Source organism: Choloepus didactylus, chromosome 2, assembly GCF_015220235.1.
Source record: "Choloepus didactylus isolate mChoDid1 chromosome 2, mChoDid1.pri, whole genome shotgun sequence".
In the NCBI taxonomy this organism is placed as follows: domain Eukaryota; kingdom Metazoa; phylum Chordata; class Mammalia; order Pilosa; family Megalonychidae; genus Choloepus; species Choloepus didactylus.
Genome location: NC_051308.1, coordinates 207,175,997 through 207,193,734, shown reverse-complemented (window position 1 = coordinate 207,193,734; position 17,738 = coordinate 207,175,997). Strand labels below are relative to the sequence as shown.

The 17,738-nt window shown below is 37.8% G+C and overlaps 1 protein-coding gene across 4 annotated transcripts in view; it reads right to left on the bottom strand.

Annotated features, from left to right (window-relative positions):
* The window catches only part of FOXJ3 (forkhead box J3), a 212,635-nt gene that overhangs the window by 58,916 nt on the left and 135,981 nt on the right, over positions 1-17,738 (bottom strand). For all 4 annotated transcript variants that reach the window (XM_037827526.1, XM_037827527.1, XM_037827525.1 and 1 more), the window contains one exon: positions 9,841-9,924. In XM_037827526.1, coding sequence (XP_037683454.1) covers positions 9,841-9,924 — 84 coding nt within the window. The remainder of the gene's footprint in view (positions 1-9,840; positions 9,925-17,738) is intronic.

Sequence of the window (17,738 nt, the reverse complement as noted above, 5' to 3'; positions counted from 1 at the left end):
CTCGAATTCCTAAAGACACTCTAAAAAAGAAAAACCAAGTGGGAGGACTTACACTCCCTGACTTTGAAGCTTATTATAAAGCCACAGTTGCCAAAACAGCATGGTACTGCCACAAAGATAGACATATAGATCAATGGAATCGAATTGAGAATTCAGAGATAGACCCTCAGATCTATGGCCGACTGAACTTTGACAAGGCCCCCAAAGTCACTGAACTGAGTCATAATGGTCTATTCAACAAATGGGGCTGGGAGAGTTGGATATCCATATCCAAAAGAATGAAAGAGGACCCTGACTTCACACCCTACACAAAAATTAACTCAAAATGGACGAAAGATCTCAATATAAAAGAAAGTACCATAAAACTCCTAGAAGATATTGTAGGAAAACATCTTCAAGACCTTGTATTAGGCGGCCACTTCCTAGACTTTACACCCAAAGCACAAGCAACAAAAGAAAAAATAGATAAATGGGAACTCCTCAAGCTTAGAAGTTTCTGCACCTCAAAGGAATTTCTCAAAAAGGTAAAGAGGCAGCCAACTCAATGGGAAAAAAATTTTTGGAAACCATGTATCTGACAAAAGACTGATATCTTGCATATATAAAGAAATCCTACAACTCAATGACAATAGTACAGACAGCCCAATTATAAAATGGGCAAAAGATATGAAAAGACAGTTCTCTGAAGAGGAAATACAAATGGCCAAGAAACACATGAAAAAATGTTCAGCTTCACTAGCTATTAGAGAGATGCAAATTAAGACCACAATGAGATACCATCTATCACCGGTTAGAATGGCTGCCATTAAACAAACAGGAAACTACAAATGCTGGAGGGGATGTGGAGAAATTGGAACTCTTATTCATTGTTGGTGGGACTGTATAATGGTTCAGCCACTCTGGAAGTCAGTCTGGCAGTTCCTTAGAAAACTAGAAATAGAGTTATCATTTGATCCAGCGATTGCACTTCTCGGTATATACCCAGAAGATCGGAAAACAGTGACACGAACAGGTATCTGCATGCCAATGTTCATAGCAGCATTATTCACAATTGCCAAGAGATGGAAACAACCCAAATGTCCTTCAACAGATGAGTGGATAAATAAAATGTGGTATATACACACGATGGAATACTACGCGGCAGTAAGAAGGAATGACCTTGTCAAACATATGACAACATGGATGAACCTTGAAGACATAATGCTGAGCGAAATAAGCCAGGCACAGAACGAGAAATATTATATGCTACCACTAATGTGAACTTTGAAAAATGTAAAACGAATGGTTTATAATGTAGAATGTAGGGGAACTAGCAATAGAGAGCAATTAATGAAGGGCGAACAGTAATCCAAGAAGAACAGATATGCTATTTAATGTTCTGGGGATGCCCAGGAATTACTATGGTCTGTTAATTTCTGATGGATATAGTAGGAACAAGTTCACAGAAATGTTGCTATATTATGTAACTTTCTTGGGGTAAAGTAGGAACAGGTTGGAAGTTAAGCAGTTATCTTAGGTTAGTTGTCTTTTTCTTACTCCCTTGTTATGGTCTCTTTGAAATGTTCTTTTTTATTATGTTTTTCTTTTTTTTTTTTTTTTTTTTTTTTTTAATTTTTTTTTCCATACAGTTGATTTAAAAAGGAAAAAAGGGTAAAAAAAAAAAAAAAAAAAACAGGAAAAAAAGATGCAGTGCCCCCTTGAGGAGCCTGTGGAGAATGCAGGGGTATTCGCCTACCCCACCTCAATGGTTGCTAACATGACCACAGACATAGGGAACTGGTGGTTTGATGGGTTGAGCCCTCTACTGTAGGTTTTACCCTTGGGAAGACGGTTGCTGCAAAGGAGAGGCTAGGCCTCCCTATAATTGTGCCTAAGAGCCTCCTCCCGAATGCCTCTTTGTTGCTCAGATGTGGCCCTCTCTCTCTAGCTAAGCCAACTTGAAAGGTGAAATCACTGCCTTCCCCCCTACGTGGGATCAGACACCCAGGGGAGTGAATCTCCCTGGCAATGTGGAATATGACTCCCGGGGAGGAATGTAGACCTGGCATCGTGGGACGGAGAACATCTTCTTGACCAAAAGGGGGATGTGAAAGGAAATGAAATAAGCTTCAGTAGCAGAGAGATTCCAAAAGGAGCCGAGAGGTCACTCTGGTGGGCACTCTTACGCACACTTTAGTCAACCCTTTTTAGGTTCTAAAGAATTGGGGTAGCTGGTGGTGGATACCTGAAACTATCAAACTACAACCCAGAACCCATGAATCTCGAAGACAGTTGTATAAAAATGTAGCTTATGAGGGGTGACAATGTGATTGGGAAAGCCATGTGGATCACACTCCCCTTTGTCCAGTGTATGGATGGATGAGCAGAAAAATGGGGGCAAAAAAAGAAAAGGCACCCAGTGCTCTTTTTTATATTAATTGATCTTTTTCACTTAAATTTTTATTCTTCTTATTTTTGTCTGTGTGGTAATGAAAATGTTCAAACATTAATTTCGGTGATGAACGCACAACTATATAATGGTACTGTGAACAACTGATTGTACACTTTGTATGACTGCATGGTATATATGGTATGTGAATATATTTCAATAAAATTGAATTTAAAAAAACAATACTAGTATAGCCATAATGTTATAAAAATTGCTCTGCATGAAAAATATATTCTCAAAAAGAAAAAAAAAAACCTTAGTGAGACTAGTGGCATTGACTGACATTTTAAAAATTGCTTTAATTATAAACTTTTTAATAGAAAGCTGGATTCTTGTGTCTGCTTCTGCATTAAATCTGAGGCAAAATCAGAGGTCAAGTAGCCTTTGGAAAACTTTAGAGACAATGAGTAAAATGGGCAGAGAACGTCATTATGTGTTGTTATATATTATTATGAATACAAGCTTTTCCCTGTGAAACTCCTGAAAGGGCTCACCACCCTTCCCCTGGACCCCAAAACACATACCAAGAACTGCTACTTTAGTATAACAGGTTCCTATCAGCAACAAAGTAGAAAATGACTGACTCATGATTTAATTAAAATAAGGGGGAAGATGGGGATCAAAGAATGAACACAGAAGAATATGATCACCATTATCAACAGGATAAAAGAGATAAGTCACACAGATGACTTGGAGCACTTATTCTTTCAAGGCATTTCTTAAACAAAAAATTGTTTAAGATGTAAGTTCCCTCTTCTATTCCTTGACACCAATTCCTTGAAAAAGTTTAATTGCTCAGCATTCTTTAAAAAAACCTGTAGGTAATATTTAGGTAATTTTGCTTTTTTCCTACCCCAAGCAGCTTCCAGGAGACAAGGCACTTTTCATTAATAAGTAAGCAATATATCCTTTGGTTGAAGTAAACAAGCAAGGACAAATTAAAAACAGAAATACAAAAGGTCAAAGAGAGTATTATTCATTAACTAATTTTAAAAAAGAAAGTAAAAAAAGTGAAAATAAAAAAGTATTCTCTTTTTTGAACACTACGTTCTAGTCTTACTGATCAGTTCCTTGAAATACTGGGGCATTCTTTGTGCCATGAGTCTTTCACATGTATGTTCCCAGTGTTCTTGCATATTCCCAAACCCTGCCTTATTTCTGTTCACCTATTAGGCCTCCAGTGAAACATCAGCTCTTTGAGGAAAACTTATTCTAACTCCTAGACTAAGTTATGCCTCTGCTATATGGCCTCACAGTTCTAAAGATCCTTACCTTTAGGATGACCATGTAATTTATTATTCAAATGATACATATGTATAAATTTTAATTAAGCTAACTTTCCTTCATAAGTACCGGACTTTGGTAATACACTAAAGAAATAGGAATTTTCTCTTAAGAAAGTTTTCGTTTTATAAAAATAAAGAAGTTCATGAGACAACATGCACATTATTGCCAGGTGATCACCCCAGTGCACAAGAGATACCATAGTTCAAAAATACACAAAGCAAGGGTTCAGCATGCCTAGGTTTCCTCACAAGTGCCTAACAAGAAAAATCTGCATTCCCAATGTCACTGAGTCTGTGCATGATCCATCACGGAAGGGCCTGAGAGCCTATGGGAATTTTTTAATATATAGATCTATTTTGGAGAATTGGTATCTTGCCAATATTGAGTTTTCTGATCCAGAAACAATGGTGTATCTATGCTAAATAATATTTTGAGAATGAGTGGGAAGCTATTATGCTGAGACAACAAGCAAAACTAGAAATGTACTGTCACCCTATCTAATCAGTTTGTCATTATATTCCCTGCTTGACTAAGAGCTTCATGAGGAGAGGGTTTGGGTCTGTCTTATCACTGTTCTCCTAACATGTAGCCCAGTTCTTAGCATGCAAAGTAAGTGTGCTCTCACTTGACTGTTCTCTCTTTCTCAAGGAATGGCATAAATTGCTAAAATGAAAATTAACTGTTCCCTCCCAAAATCCTGATACTTCTGCCCTCCCTACCTTTGATCATAATCTCTCAATTTGGGCTTACTTATACCTCCATACTGCTCCCCCTATTAGAATATAAACATCAAGAGAGCAGAAAATGGCTGTTTTGTTCACGCTACTTCACCAGCACCTTTAACAGTGCCAGTTCATGGTAGGCACTCAGCACTCAAAAGATTATGTGCTCAATGAATTCTGCTCTTTTTACCTTTACCTGCCAATTTCCACCTGTAAAACAAGCCACAGAAACTATGAAGCCTTCTCTGACAGTCCCAGTAAGAAACAATCTTTCCTTCCTCTGCAAATTATATAATATTTTATACCTTTGTTACAGTATCTTCTATACCTTGTTCTAGAATTATGTCTTATCCTGTCCTGTTTTTCTTGGTATTCCCCACAGCAACCTGGCACAAGGCCTGCATCTACAGAACAAAGATGTGACAATTTACACTGATAAAATGCCAACATCACAGACAACTATGGGTATACAGCAGAAACATGATACCATGCTAATATTCTAGGGAATATTCCCATTCATGTGTATATCCCTAGCCCAGACCATAACCATCTCACAACTTGACTATTTCACTCCATCTATTCAGCATCTTCCTCTTGCAATAAGTATTTTGCGAAAAGCCAAATATCTTTCTTAACTGTTATTATGATTTCTTTTTCCACACTACAGGCTGTCATATCAGACTAACTACCTTGATCCCATGCTTTCAGACTTTCTACTAAAATCCTCTACTCTTTATCTATATGATCACACCCTAGCCTAAACTCTTCACAGTAGTTAAAAGGATCCTAAACTATGTCCTCCTAAATTTTTACTTACAAGCCACTCACACATGCTGTTTTCTCTATTTGGAACATTCTTTATTATTTTCTATATACTTCTATGACACTTACGTGTCAAAATTCTAAGTCTCAGCCCTCTTCCTGAAGACCTTCCCAGGGTAGCATCTTCTATGCTGAGTCACATTAATTATCATTGCTTTGTCTAACATTAATTATTTAATATTTATGCTCTACTCTGTAATACTGTTGACAGTCTTCTGTAGTCATATTTATGTTAATTATGTATGCTTGTATTAAATGTGCAGAATTCTTTAAAATCAAGGGCCACTGGCTCACAAAAAGATATGCATACATAATAAGAACTTTCATTTATTGTTACGATCTTAAGCATTGCAAATACTAGTGGCAGTATAATGTAGTTAGAACAATCAGACTTCAATGACAAGACTGTCTGGGTTCAAATCTTGACTATGGTATTTATAAGCTGGGTATCCTTGGACAATTTAGTACATAAGTGTACATCTTTTCCATTATTCTGAATTATTGTAAAATTGAGTTAATATGTGTGAAATCTTTTAAAAGGCATCTGGCACAAAACTCAATATAAATATTTATTATTACTGTGTTGTCATGACTTCTATACCCTCTACTTTATAGTTCAGGATTCTGAAGCTCAAAAAATTTAACAACCTCCCAAAGTTACAAGAACTAGTAAGGTGTAAAGCCAGAAGAGAAATCCATCCATGTCACCATACTAAATTTTATTCAGTATTTTTTAAGTTCATCAGGTCCATTTATGATAAATAAAGGAAAAATGATAACAAGAAGAAAAAAGGACAAGAGACATTTATTTACTCAAGGATTAAGAAAAGAATAAAGGAATACTATAATAATAGAACATACAGCATGGACTCAGGTTCACATAAACAGAAGAGACAGGGCAGTGGGAGAGAAAACCAAGTTAAGAATATTAGGCTAGAAATAACTATCAGGCTTTATTTTTCATATAGGACAAGAAGATACTGTTGCTTGTATTTTTTTAAAATCACTTCTCTTGAGCAGTGTAGAAAGCCTCTTCTGTTCCATTAAAAGCTCATCTCTCTCCAAAATTAAAAATGTGAAAAATGTCTTTATTTTTCACATAGAATTCTGGTGTTCACACATGGACAAAGGAGTAACAAATTCCAGAAATTTAATAAGGATAGGGGTTTCAACATACTTACTATCTATATTAAAGGTCATTTTATGGATTAAAAGTTTTCCACTGATAGGTCATGCTTGGTTTTCAAGAAAACTTTAAATATTTAAGATCACATTTAGAACAATCACTACCTGAATGCCCTAGGCATTTCCTTAGATAAAACCCAATGGTTAAAATATACCCTGTCCAAATAAAAAATATTATATATTACATAATTTCTCACCCTCCAACCTCCCTGCCAAAGAAAAAAACCTAAATGAAAAATATATTTTTTTAACCCAGTTTATAAGGGCAGGAAATTATATTTTATAAGAACCCTATCTTTCGGAGTGATTGTTGAACAATATTTGTCCCCCCAATAATATTTACTTTGCCTAATGCTGATCTCTTTGTACAGGTTCCTCTCTAAGGTAACAATCAAGACATATTCCAGCTCAAAATAAATATCCAATATTAGTAACTGAAAGGCTATGGTACTATATACATATTTTGTGGAAATATACCACAAAAGTAAATTGTTAAAGTTTTTACATGTTTTAAACTTAAAAGAAAGATAAAAAGATAAGCAGTAAAAATGAATCTAGAAAGTATGTGTCCAAAATGTTCATTCAAAAATACATGCTTTGCATGTAAAACATACTTTTGTAACCTGAATCCTATATTTCTATAGGCTTCCATTACAAAACTTGCAATATAGTTTCAGAAAACTGGGGACTCACAAAAGTAAAAAGGAACTGAACTGCTCCAAGCAGTCCTATGGCACAAGGTAGAACTATGGCACAAGGTAACAGAATAAGTCAGACTTAATATCTAAAAGGAATGCACAGTTGTCAATTGGACAACCAATTCCAACTTCCAAAAATAATTCAAGTTCCAGAAACTTCAGAAGAAAAGAGCAAATGGTAGAGAAGACCACAAATCCACAGCCCTTCAAGACACACATCCTTATCTAACTTGCTTATTGATGCTTTGAGTTAAATTAATGTGGATTTTCTCCCCTTTCTTCAAATTCTGGCAATAGATACTGAATACGTTTTGGATCCACATTTTCACATAATCAAAGACCATGTACTAAGAGTGTTTTAAAGGGCAGAGGCAGGAGGCCAGAATTTGAGGCTCACCCCCTCTCAAATCATTACAGGCACACCTCGAAGATACTGCAGGTTCAGTTCCAGACCATTACAATAAACTGAATATCACAATAATTCGAGTCAGTCACATTTATTTTTTGGTTTCCCAGTACATATAAAAGTTATATTTACACTATACCATAATCTATTGAGTGTGCAATAGTATTATGTCTTAAAAAATGTAAAGACCTTAATTAAAATGGGACAGAGACATAAAGTGAGCAATGCTGTTGGAAAAATGGCACCAATGGACTTGCTTGACGCAGGGTTGCCACAAACCTTCAATTGAAAAAAAAAAAAAAAAGGCACTATCTACGAAGCACAATAAAATGAGGTATGCTTATACGTATATAGCTCTTCAACATCTCTGACTGAAAATTATCTTTGTTACTAGAAGATGATGCCACAATAACTAAGCTTTAACTTCTTAAGCTGTGGTTCCTCTAAAGCCAAAAACGTTCTGGCCTATAAGCTCACCATTAATTCTATATAACTTGATAAATGCCTTACTGAATTTCTTCCGCTGGCTCTGATAAATCTACTTGACTAAATACCATCGTTGCTATAGCACTTGGGCTCATGTGATCCCAGTATAAACCTAGTTTGATGCCTTATCCTTGAGCTGGGAAATTTTATTCCTCTACCAGGAATACACACAAAACAAGTTTATCTGAATAAATGTTCACTCTCAGATTACTTCATCTTATCCTAATTTCTTTGCTCCAATTTATTCTGCATTTACTGACATCTACTCTAAGTCGTAAAAAATGGTAACCACTGGAGATACAAATATAAGTATGGTATTTTCTCTGCCCTTAAGAGCAGTCCTGTGAAAGAGACAAACATAGAAACAAATAATTACCATAAAGTGTGAGAAATTCAATAAAAGACCTTTTTTAAAAATTCTATGGGAACATGAAGTGAGGAAAGGCTTCAGGGAGTGGTAAACATTTGAACTGGGTCTACAAGAATAGGGTGTGTGTGTCTGTGTGTGTGTTGGTAAATGGTTTTTAGTTGAGATATCAGAAATGTAGAGAGGGTGAAGAAAGCAGAAGGGTAAAGTAATGCCTTATGACAACCAAAGTGTTGAATAAAAATATACTAAGATAAGCTAGTTAGAAAATCAACTATAGCTCCCTTTCTCCTTCATTCTTACAAATTAATTTTAACCATAAATTCACAAGAATTATCTTAAATACAACACACACACTTCTAGATTTTGTGTATAAAACAACTATTACATAGATGAAGCAGGAAAAAGCACTTTGAGGACAATGTAACCAGACTGACCACCTGCGATGGAAGGGAACGGTTTGTTATATAAAACCAGTCCTCAATGCTGTAGATGCAGAGGAAAGAGTACCCGATTACAATTCAAGAGACCTGGATTCAAGTCTCAGTTAGGGAATAGTTGTGCCCTAATGGGGGGGGGGGGGGACTTTTAACTTTGGAAACTGTCTACCTCAGTCAAATAAAATAATGCAGCTGAAAAGTGCTTTGAAAAATATAAAATGTTATACAAATGTAAAATCTTACCTCTGTTATGGTTAAACTTGCTATATTGGAAACGAACTTTAAAAATCTATATTTTTGACTCCCGAGGAGGAATCTAGACACGGCATCATGGGATGGAGAACATCTTCGTGACCAAAAAGAGGATGTGAAAGGAAATGAAATAAGCTTCAGTGGCAGAGAGATTCCAAAAGGAGCCAAGAGGTCACTCTGGTGGGCACTCTTATGCACAATATAGACAACCCTTTTTAGGTTCTAGTGAATTGGAGCAGCTAGCAGTAAATACCTGAAACTATCAAACTACAACCCAGAACCCTTGAATCTTGAAGACGATTGTATAAAAATGTAGCTTATGAGGGGTGACAATGTGATTGGGAAAGCCATAAGGACCACACTCCCCTTTGTCTAGTTTATGGATGGATGAGTAGAAAAATGGGGGAAGGAAAAAAACAAACAAAAAAGGCACCCAGTGTTCTTTTTTACTTTAATTGTTCTTTTTCACTTTAATTTTTATCTTGTTATTTTTGTGTGTGGTAATGAAGGTGTCAGGGATTGATTTTGGTGATGAATGCACAACTATGTGGTGGTACTGTGAACATTTGAATGTACGCTTTGTTTTGCATGACTGCATAGTATGTGAATATATCTCAATAAAATGAATAAAAATAAATAAAAATAAAAAAAAAACAAAAATAAATAAATAAATACAAATCTTTATTTTAATTCTGTATTTCTAACATTTTACCCCATCATACTAAACTTATGATAAAGAGCTTTTACCCGTTCTACAGATCGCGCCCTCTTCTTTGGACGAGTAGGAAGTGCATCTTCCTTCGGATTGGTGTCTATTGCCCAATAGGACCCCTAAAGGTAAAGAAATAAATTACATTAACAGTACATTACAGCAATCCTATAGCATTAAAATGGTACTTACAAGCCTCTGTTCCAAAAGCAAATATTTTGCAAATACAAGAATGAAGAAGTGGCATGAGAAGAAACACCAGCTTTGGACTGAAAAAAGTAAAGTTTATACGAGAAAAAAAGTCCATAACAACTAGATTATCAAAGAGGGGGGGAAAAAAACCATGATCTTAGGAACCTAAGTCCAATAACCTCTGCCACAGCCAAATTAAAAAGGGAAATGATCAAGTGAACACATTTTTAATAAATACATTAATTCTTAATTGAACAGTGTGAGTTACAGTATCACATGACAATCAATTCCAAAAGAATCCTACGTATAAAGACACTATAGTTTCTATACCCTGGGACCTCACAAATCTAAATGGTAAGGGAAACAATTTATAAAGACAAACAAACTGCTTGAATGCATTCTACATAAGTACATCCTGAGAAGCAATGAGCTGTACGTAAAGTCTTTCATTGATTGTTCTGTCATAACTATTTATTCTCCCTTGTTTTTTGATACAAGTTCTCACGCCATTTCTATATTGAGTACCTACGGTGCTCCAGGAACTCAGAAATTATAACCCCTCAGAAATATATTTTGAAAAGCACAGAATGTATAGTTTGCCCATTTTATATAGATGAAGGGATCAAAGCTTAGAAAGATAGTGGTTTGCTCCCTAAATTATCCTCCTTCTCCAAAACACACACACACACACACACACACACACACACACACACACACATGGAGGCATACATAAACATTTTGGGAAAGAGGTGGGGAGGAAAGAGAGTGAGAGAGGAAAAAAGGGAAGGGAGGGAGATATCCCTCTTTCAGAAACAGATATAAAATGTATGGCCTAGCCTTAAAATTAATCCCAGTGATAGTATTCAAGCCTCTTATTTTATTAATCCTCCTGGCCTGCTTTTCCAGGCAACATTTGACAACAAGGGGAAATACAGCTCTCAGCTATCAATCTGCAAACTTTATGACTGATATGAATTATCTGCTTACAGTTTCTTGAACATACCATGTTGTTTCATGCATCTATGCAGGCCTAACATACTGATCTCAGTATTAGTAATCTCTTACCCTATCAATGACAAACTCATATTCTACCTTCAAACTTTAGCTCATGTTATCCAAAGGAACTCAAGTTGATCATTCTCACCCACTGCGAGATCTCTATAACTTTTATACACTTAATCTCTTGATTGCACCTATATTACAATTTTGTACACAAGTCTGTAAACCCATCGAGGATATGAGTTCCTTAGACAGGGACTGTGTTTTATTCATTTCTATATCCACAGTGTCAGGCACAAATTAAGTGCTCAATAATCATTTGCTGAAATGGGAAGAACAAAGTTGTTGAATAAACTGTACTGAGAATGTCAGCGTACAGTACAGGGTATGATGCCAGGCCTGAGCTTAGTTCAGAGCTTAGCTGCTGGGGCATTCTTCCAACTTATCTTTTTAAAGCGGTCCCTGCATTTCAGTTAATAAAGCTACCAGAGACCTAATGCAAACTTGCACTGGAAATTGTAGATGCTAGAGAAAGCATTAAAAATGAAAACATTTACTAAGTTCAGCTAGCAAGTTTCAAAATAGACAAAAATGAGGCAAAAAAATTTAATAGAGTTGCTACAAAAACAAAGTAAAACTGGGAGAAAAATACGAAAATTCACTAAACAACTAAACACACACACACACACACACACATACAATATTCATAGAGATAATAAATATCAGTGTTTAGTTTTGTTTTGGATAAGTGTGCATATGTATATTAATCTGGGGAAACCACTCACACAAACTTTAGACTGATTTGTTATTATACATTTTAATAAAGCTATTAAAACAAATACATATCTATTCTTTCATATAAAATGACTGGCTGTGACTTGTCATAAATAGATCAACAGGGAAAATATGTTTCAAAAGTCCAGAACTATCCATTATATATTCAGAAACCACTGAATGCAAACACTAATTCACAAAATAAGTTGTGAAATCTTGTAACTAGTGGCTCTGCCTAACCTGATGTCTCAGTTTCATTATCTGTGAAACCAAAGGTTTTAATTAAATGACGTTGAAAGTTTCCTTCAGCTACCTTTAAAAAGCGGTTAACCACTTCTCACCTCCCACCTCTTTCCTTACCAGAGTGCCCGCATATTCCTTTTCTGCATACATACTTAATAAATTTTCTGCCTGCTTACTCTGTACCATGCCCTTGAATTCTTTCTCACGCATGGCCAAGAACCTAGAAACCTCAATCCAGCAACATACTTTGGCGGGCCAGTCAGTAGACTCTTCTTTCCAACCATCTGGACTGGTAAGTCGTGGCTATTGACCAGAAAGCTTGGCCACATGCTTTTGCATTTTGCTTCTCACTTGGCTTCTGTGTCTCTAAGAATCTGATTCTGGCTCCCCCAGGACATAATCTCTGTCTACTCTGAGTTCTCTGGCTCCCTCCTCAGAGGTGGCAGGAGCCTTTCTTCACGCCATGCAGATCCAAGGAGATTCAAAGCGTGGGTGATTCTACTCTTGAGACGTGACTGGGGGCTTTTCCCCAAGTTGTGCAAGAGTCCAATGGAAGCCAAATCAAGTCCCCCTGTCTCTCTCTCCTCAGCTCTCCAAGACTTCCCCGCATTCTCTCCTTTCCTCCCCTCTGAGGACCCAGACCCTTCCTCCTGCTGAATCTGTTCTTTTGACCTCTTCAACAGAGTTCCTCTCTCCTGGCTTCAAGAGAGTCTCCTTTCTCCTCTGTCTGGCTTTCAATGCTATCTGAGATATTCCATCTTTTGTAACGCAGGATTCTGGGCTAAGCATTTTTGTACCAAACAAGGGGTTCTCTTTAACATTCTAGGGAATCACCTCTGGTCTCTATTCATGGGAAGTGAATATTTTCCAGTGGGAGTATCTCCCCTCCAGGCCTTGATCACTTAGTCTATATTTTCCAGTGGGAGTATCTCCCCTCCAGGCCTTGATCACTTAGTCTCTACTGAGACTCACTGCCTCTGAATATAAAGCTTCCCTTCTTCTAGAGCATGCTCACTTTTTAGCCCTCAGGAAACAGGAAACTAGAGGACAAAGGTATTCCTGGGAGCGTTGTCTTAAGACTTTTCTCAGGTGGGGCAAGCGCCATCACTTCGGGAGGGATCTAGAAATCTCCCTGGACGGAATGTCATGGGGACACTTGGCAACTTTACTCCCTCTGTTCCCAAGACATTGCGCCAGTGGAGAGGAATGACTCCTCAAGAACACTGTCCTGGAATTCTTCTGGGCAAGGCCTGGGTAATTCCCTGGAAGCATAGGTACAGACATCAACCAGGAAAGGTGCTGTACGGGGTTCAAAGCCCTGACTCCTTGAGAGCATTGTCCTGGAATTCTTCCGGGCAATGCATGGGGAACTCCCAGAAGCGTAGGTCCAGACATCTCTCAGGAAAGGTGTCCTGGTGACGCCTGGCAACTTTATTCCCCTTGTTCCCAAGAAATTGGGCCGGCAGAGAGGGAAACACCCAACTTTGATGCATGTTGGGACACCAAGCAATTACATGGGCACTAGTGAGGCTCCTCTATTACCTTTTCCAGAGAAAATGGGAAATGCCAACAGCTAAAAGATGGGGAAGCATAGCCCTCCAATGGGACTTTCAATTACAATACCATCCTCCAGTCTGTAAAACACACAGAAAGTAGTCAGAAAATTCCCTATGCCCAGATGTTTATGACTCTCTTAAGACAAGGACCTCAGAGGAACATGTTGCTTGTGTTATGCCCACATCTCAGAGGACAAGCTGACCTCAAGAATAAGAACCATATGGTCACCTGTTTGCTAGAAGGCATAAAAAAAAAAAAAAATGACCGTTTTTTATAATATGCTAAGAAAAGTTACCGAGGAGAGAGAAACCTGGCACTGTTTCAGGAGAGGCTACTGAAGGCTCTTAAAAAAATATACCAATGTCAACCCAGATTCCCAGGAAGGTCTGATTTTGCTGCACACCCATTTCATCAGCCAGTCTGCCAGAGACATTCAGAGAAAGCTGCAAAAGTTCTCCATCGACCTACAAACTCCCACTAACAACCTAATAGAAACTGTGTTTTCTGTCTTTAATAATCAGGACAAGGTCGACGAGGAGAGGCAATGAGAGGTAAGCAGAAAACCCGAGAACAGGCTGAACTTACTGCAGTCACTTTTAAAGATGCCATGCCCCCTCAAAGTCGCCAGAATCAGGGCTCCAAGCCTCAAGGGTCTTGAGTCAACTGTGGGTTAGAGGGCCACAGGGAGAGACAGTGCCAGAAACCTTAAGACAATCCTTGACCTCCGGACCCACGAGGGCCTTGACTTAGCTGCCACCAAAATAAGCACTGGTCCCAGGGACTGCACTGTCTCCTGAAAGGGGTGTGAGACAGCCCTCAGAGCCCTGCTCACAGCAGGTAAAGAAGACTAAAGGTGCCCGAGGTTGCTCAGGGCTCTGCTAACTTCACATCTGACCATCAACCTAGAGGAGCCTCAGGTAACACTCAACGTGGCAGGTAAAATTATTAATTTCTTAACACTGGAGCCGCTTACTCTGTCCTGAACTGCCAATCTGGACCTACCTCCACTTGGACTTGCCTAGTTAGGGGAGATAACGGTAAAGCCAAAACTAGAACCTTCACTACTCCTTTGTAAGCTTGGAGACATTCTAGTGTCCCATCAATTTCTCAATATCCCTGAATGTCCCATCCCCCTTCCAGGGAGGAATCTCCTTTACTCCCTGGAGGTCACTTTAAGACTAATAAACCTGGCTTTACTAGCTTGCCCACTTGTTTGCCCCTAGGACCCTACTAAATTGCTCTCACTATCCCAAAAGAAATCCTTGAGCAAACAGACCCGTCTGTATGGGATGAAGGCATCCTTGGGCAATCTCGCCCAGTAGCCCGTCTGCATTCAGGTTCTCTCGTTCTAGATCTTAAAAACAGATTTTTTGTATCCCTCTTCATCCTGACTCTCAATACCTATTTGGCTTTGAATGGCAGGACTTAACTATAAGCTTCCTGACCTGCTCACTTAGACAGTGCTGCCCAAAAGGTTTTGAGACAGTCCCCATATATTTAAGAATGCCTTAGCATCAGACCTTACTAACCTCCAGATGCCTCAAAGCAGTGTGGCAACATGTTAACTTACATATTCCTGCTATGAAAGTAAATTTTGTACGTTGTAGGCACTGCTAACTACCAGCCAGTCCTAAATGTATCTAGAAAGTTCTAGAGGTTAAAGAAAGTGAATTATGTTTGTTGTCATTGCTGAATACAAGCCTTAGATGGATATAGAAAGTTGTGGAGGATTTTAGAGAGCGAATTTTGTTAAAATAATGTAGATCGTTGGTCTGCTCTTAATGAAAGGTTATAAAAAGTTTTTCTAGAAGACAAAGATTTTATATCATATCAGAATAATATCCTTGTTGATGTTTATGCTGACCTTCTCATCCTTTATTTCAAAAGACAAGTCTGCTCACTCTTAAAGGAAAACTATTACAAAAGATTTGTTCTTTCACCTTGTAAAAGTGAGGTGCTAAAATAATTTCACATATTACACAGGAAGTATTTAGGAAGTACTAAAATAATTAGAATTTTCTATCCTTCTGTTAGCTAAATTTGCATGAATGAAATATTATTCATGTATTTAGAGACTGTATAACATTCCTCAAGACTTGACAAAGTATTCACTGCCCATGTTATATCCTGATACTTATCTATATAATATTAGACAACAGTATGATGTTGTTAGTCATGGTTTTAGTTGTTCTAAGAAAAAATTATAGATCACAAAAAACAACAAAATTGACTTGTCAGTTACACTACTTCACTCTGAAGCTTCCAAAATTTAAATTTTCTGTACCACACTATCTAATTTAACCTGTCTACTCAGTTTATTTAAACATCCTAATTCAGCTTTATTTAACATGGAACTTAGAATAAAGAAAAAAATCTTAGGCAGAAAATGAAAAAATTTGCAATGTCTGTTAAAAGACTAGAGAAAAACATAGAACTATTAAACTTCCACACCTCAGGAATTCTTGCTATTCTCTTAAGCAACAGAAGCTCCCATTTTAATAAGCCCAGCCCTCAATCTTTTTTTTCCCACTTTTTTATGGTGGAATATAACACATATACATAAACGTGATAACTTTCAAAGTGCGATTTAACAAGTAGTTGGAGCAAATTTCAAAGAATGTTATGACTTACGACTCCACGGTTTCAGTTATTTCCTTTTCGTGAAATATAACGTATACACAGAAAGGTGATAACTTTCAACGCACAATTCAACTAGTGGCTATAGAGCAAATTTCAAAGAATTTTATGGGCTACAGGTCCATGATTTATTTCCTTATTGTGAAATATAACATATATGCAGATAGGCAATATCTTTCAAAGTATGATTTAACAAATAGATACACAGCAAATTTCAAAGACTGTTATGGTTTACAGTTCCACCATTTCAGTTCTTGCCTTCTAGCTATTCTAATAACCTAGCAGCTAAGAAAAAAAAATTATATGAAGATTCAGTATTCATAATCTTTTGTTGAATTCTATCTTATCTGCTGCTATCCCTTCCTCTAGTTTAATCACTTTCCTGATCTTCAGGGACGTCTAGGCAGTGACCATCCTAACTCCTTCATGTTTTCGACACCATGGGAAAGGAGGATATATCTGGTTAGTTCTTGAAGAGGCTGTTGCCTCTAAGTTTGGGGACTGATCTGGCAAAGAATTTAAGTCTCAGAAAAATACACTTAGTGAGTGAAACTTTTAGAGAGTCTAAGATAGGGTACAGGGTATTCTTTACAGGTTTTCGGGGCTACTGTTGATTTAGGCTTGTCATACTGTGGCCATTTGGCATATCTAGCTGAAGCTTGCATAGGACAACCTCATGACTCTATTTGAAATCTCTTAGCCACTGAAGCATTATTTTGCTGCCTTTCTTTTCCCCCTTTTCATCAAAAAGGCATTCTCAAGGAGGGGCAAGATGGCAGGACAAAGAGATGTGGAATTCAGCTAGTCCTCTAGAGTAACTAGTAAATAGCCAGGAACAACTAGTAAACAGACTGGAACAACTATTAGGGGACATCTGTGACTGTTCACACATCATACACCAGTCAAGAATAGGTGTAATGGCTGAGATCACAGCATAAAAACTGTAAGTATAACTGCAGAGCGGGTGCCCTTCCACCCCGGCATAGCAGGCCATACACCAGTCAAGAATAGGTGGAATGGCTGAGAACACAGCATAAAAACTGTAAGTAAAACTGCAGAGCGGGTGCCCTTCCACCCTGGCACAGCAGGCTGAGTTGTAAAACTTCACTGTGGAAGGAAGCAGCACTTCCTGCAGGGAGAAAGGGAATGTAGCTCAACCAAACTCCAACTGTAGTTTTAATTTAACAAATTCGGACTACTGAATATAAGCTACAAGCACAGATAAGCCTTGAGCAAGGAGGAATCTGAGGTTCCTCCCAACAGAAAGGAGGCAGCACTGACGAAAAAAAAATACATAACTAAATAAAAACAGGCTTCTGGAGATGGCTGAGCTCAGAATACTGGAAAATGGCTGTATCCCAAGAAAAGGGGCACAGAGAACTGGGCAAAAACACCAGTCAACTGGCAAAAATGGGGCTGGGGGCTGGCTCTGAAAAGGGGCTTTTGCTCTTTTTCCCTTTTTTTCCCCTAATCCAAAGCAACTCATTAGAAAAAGCCTCAGGCATTTTCAACTGTCAGCACTGACCCAGGCAAG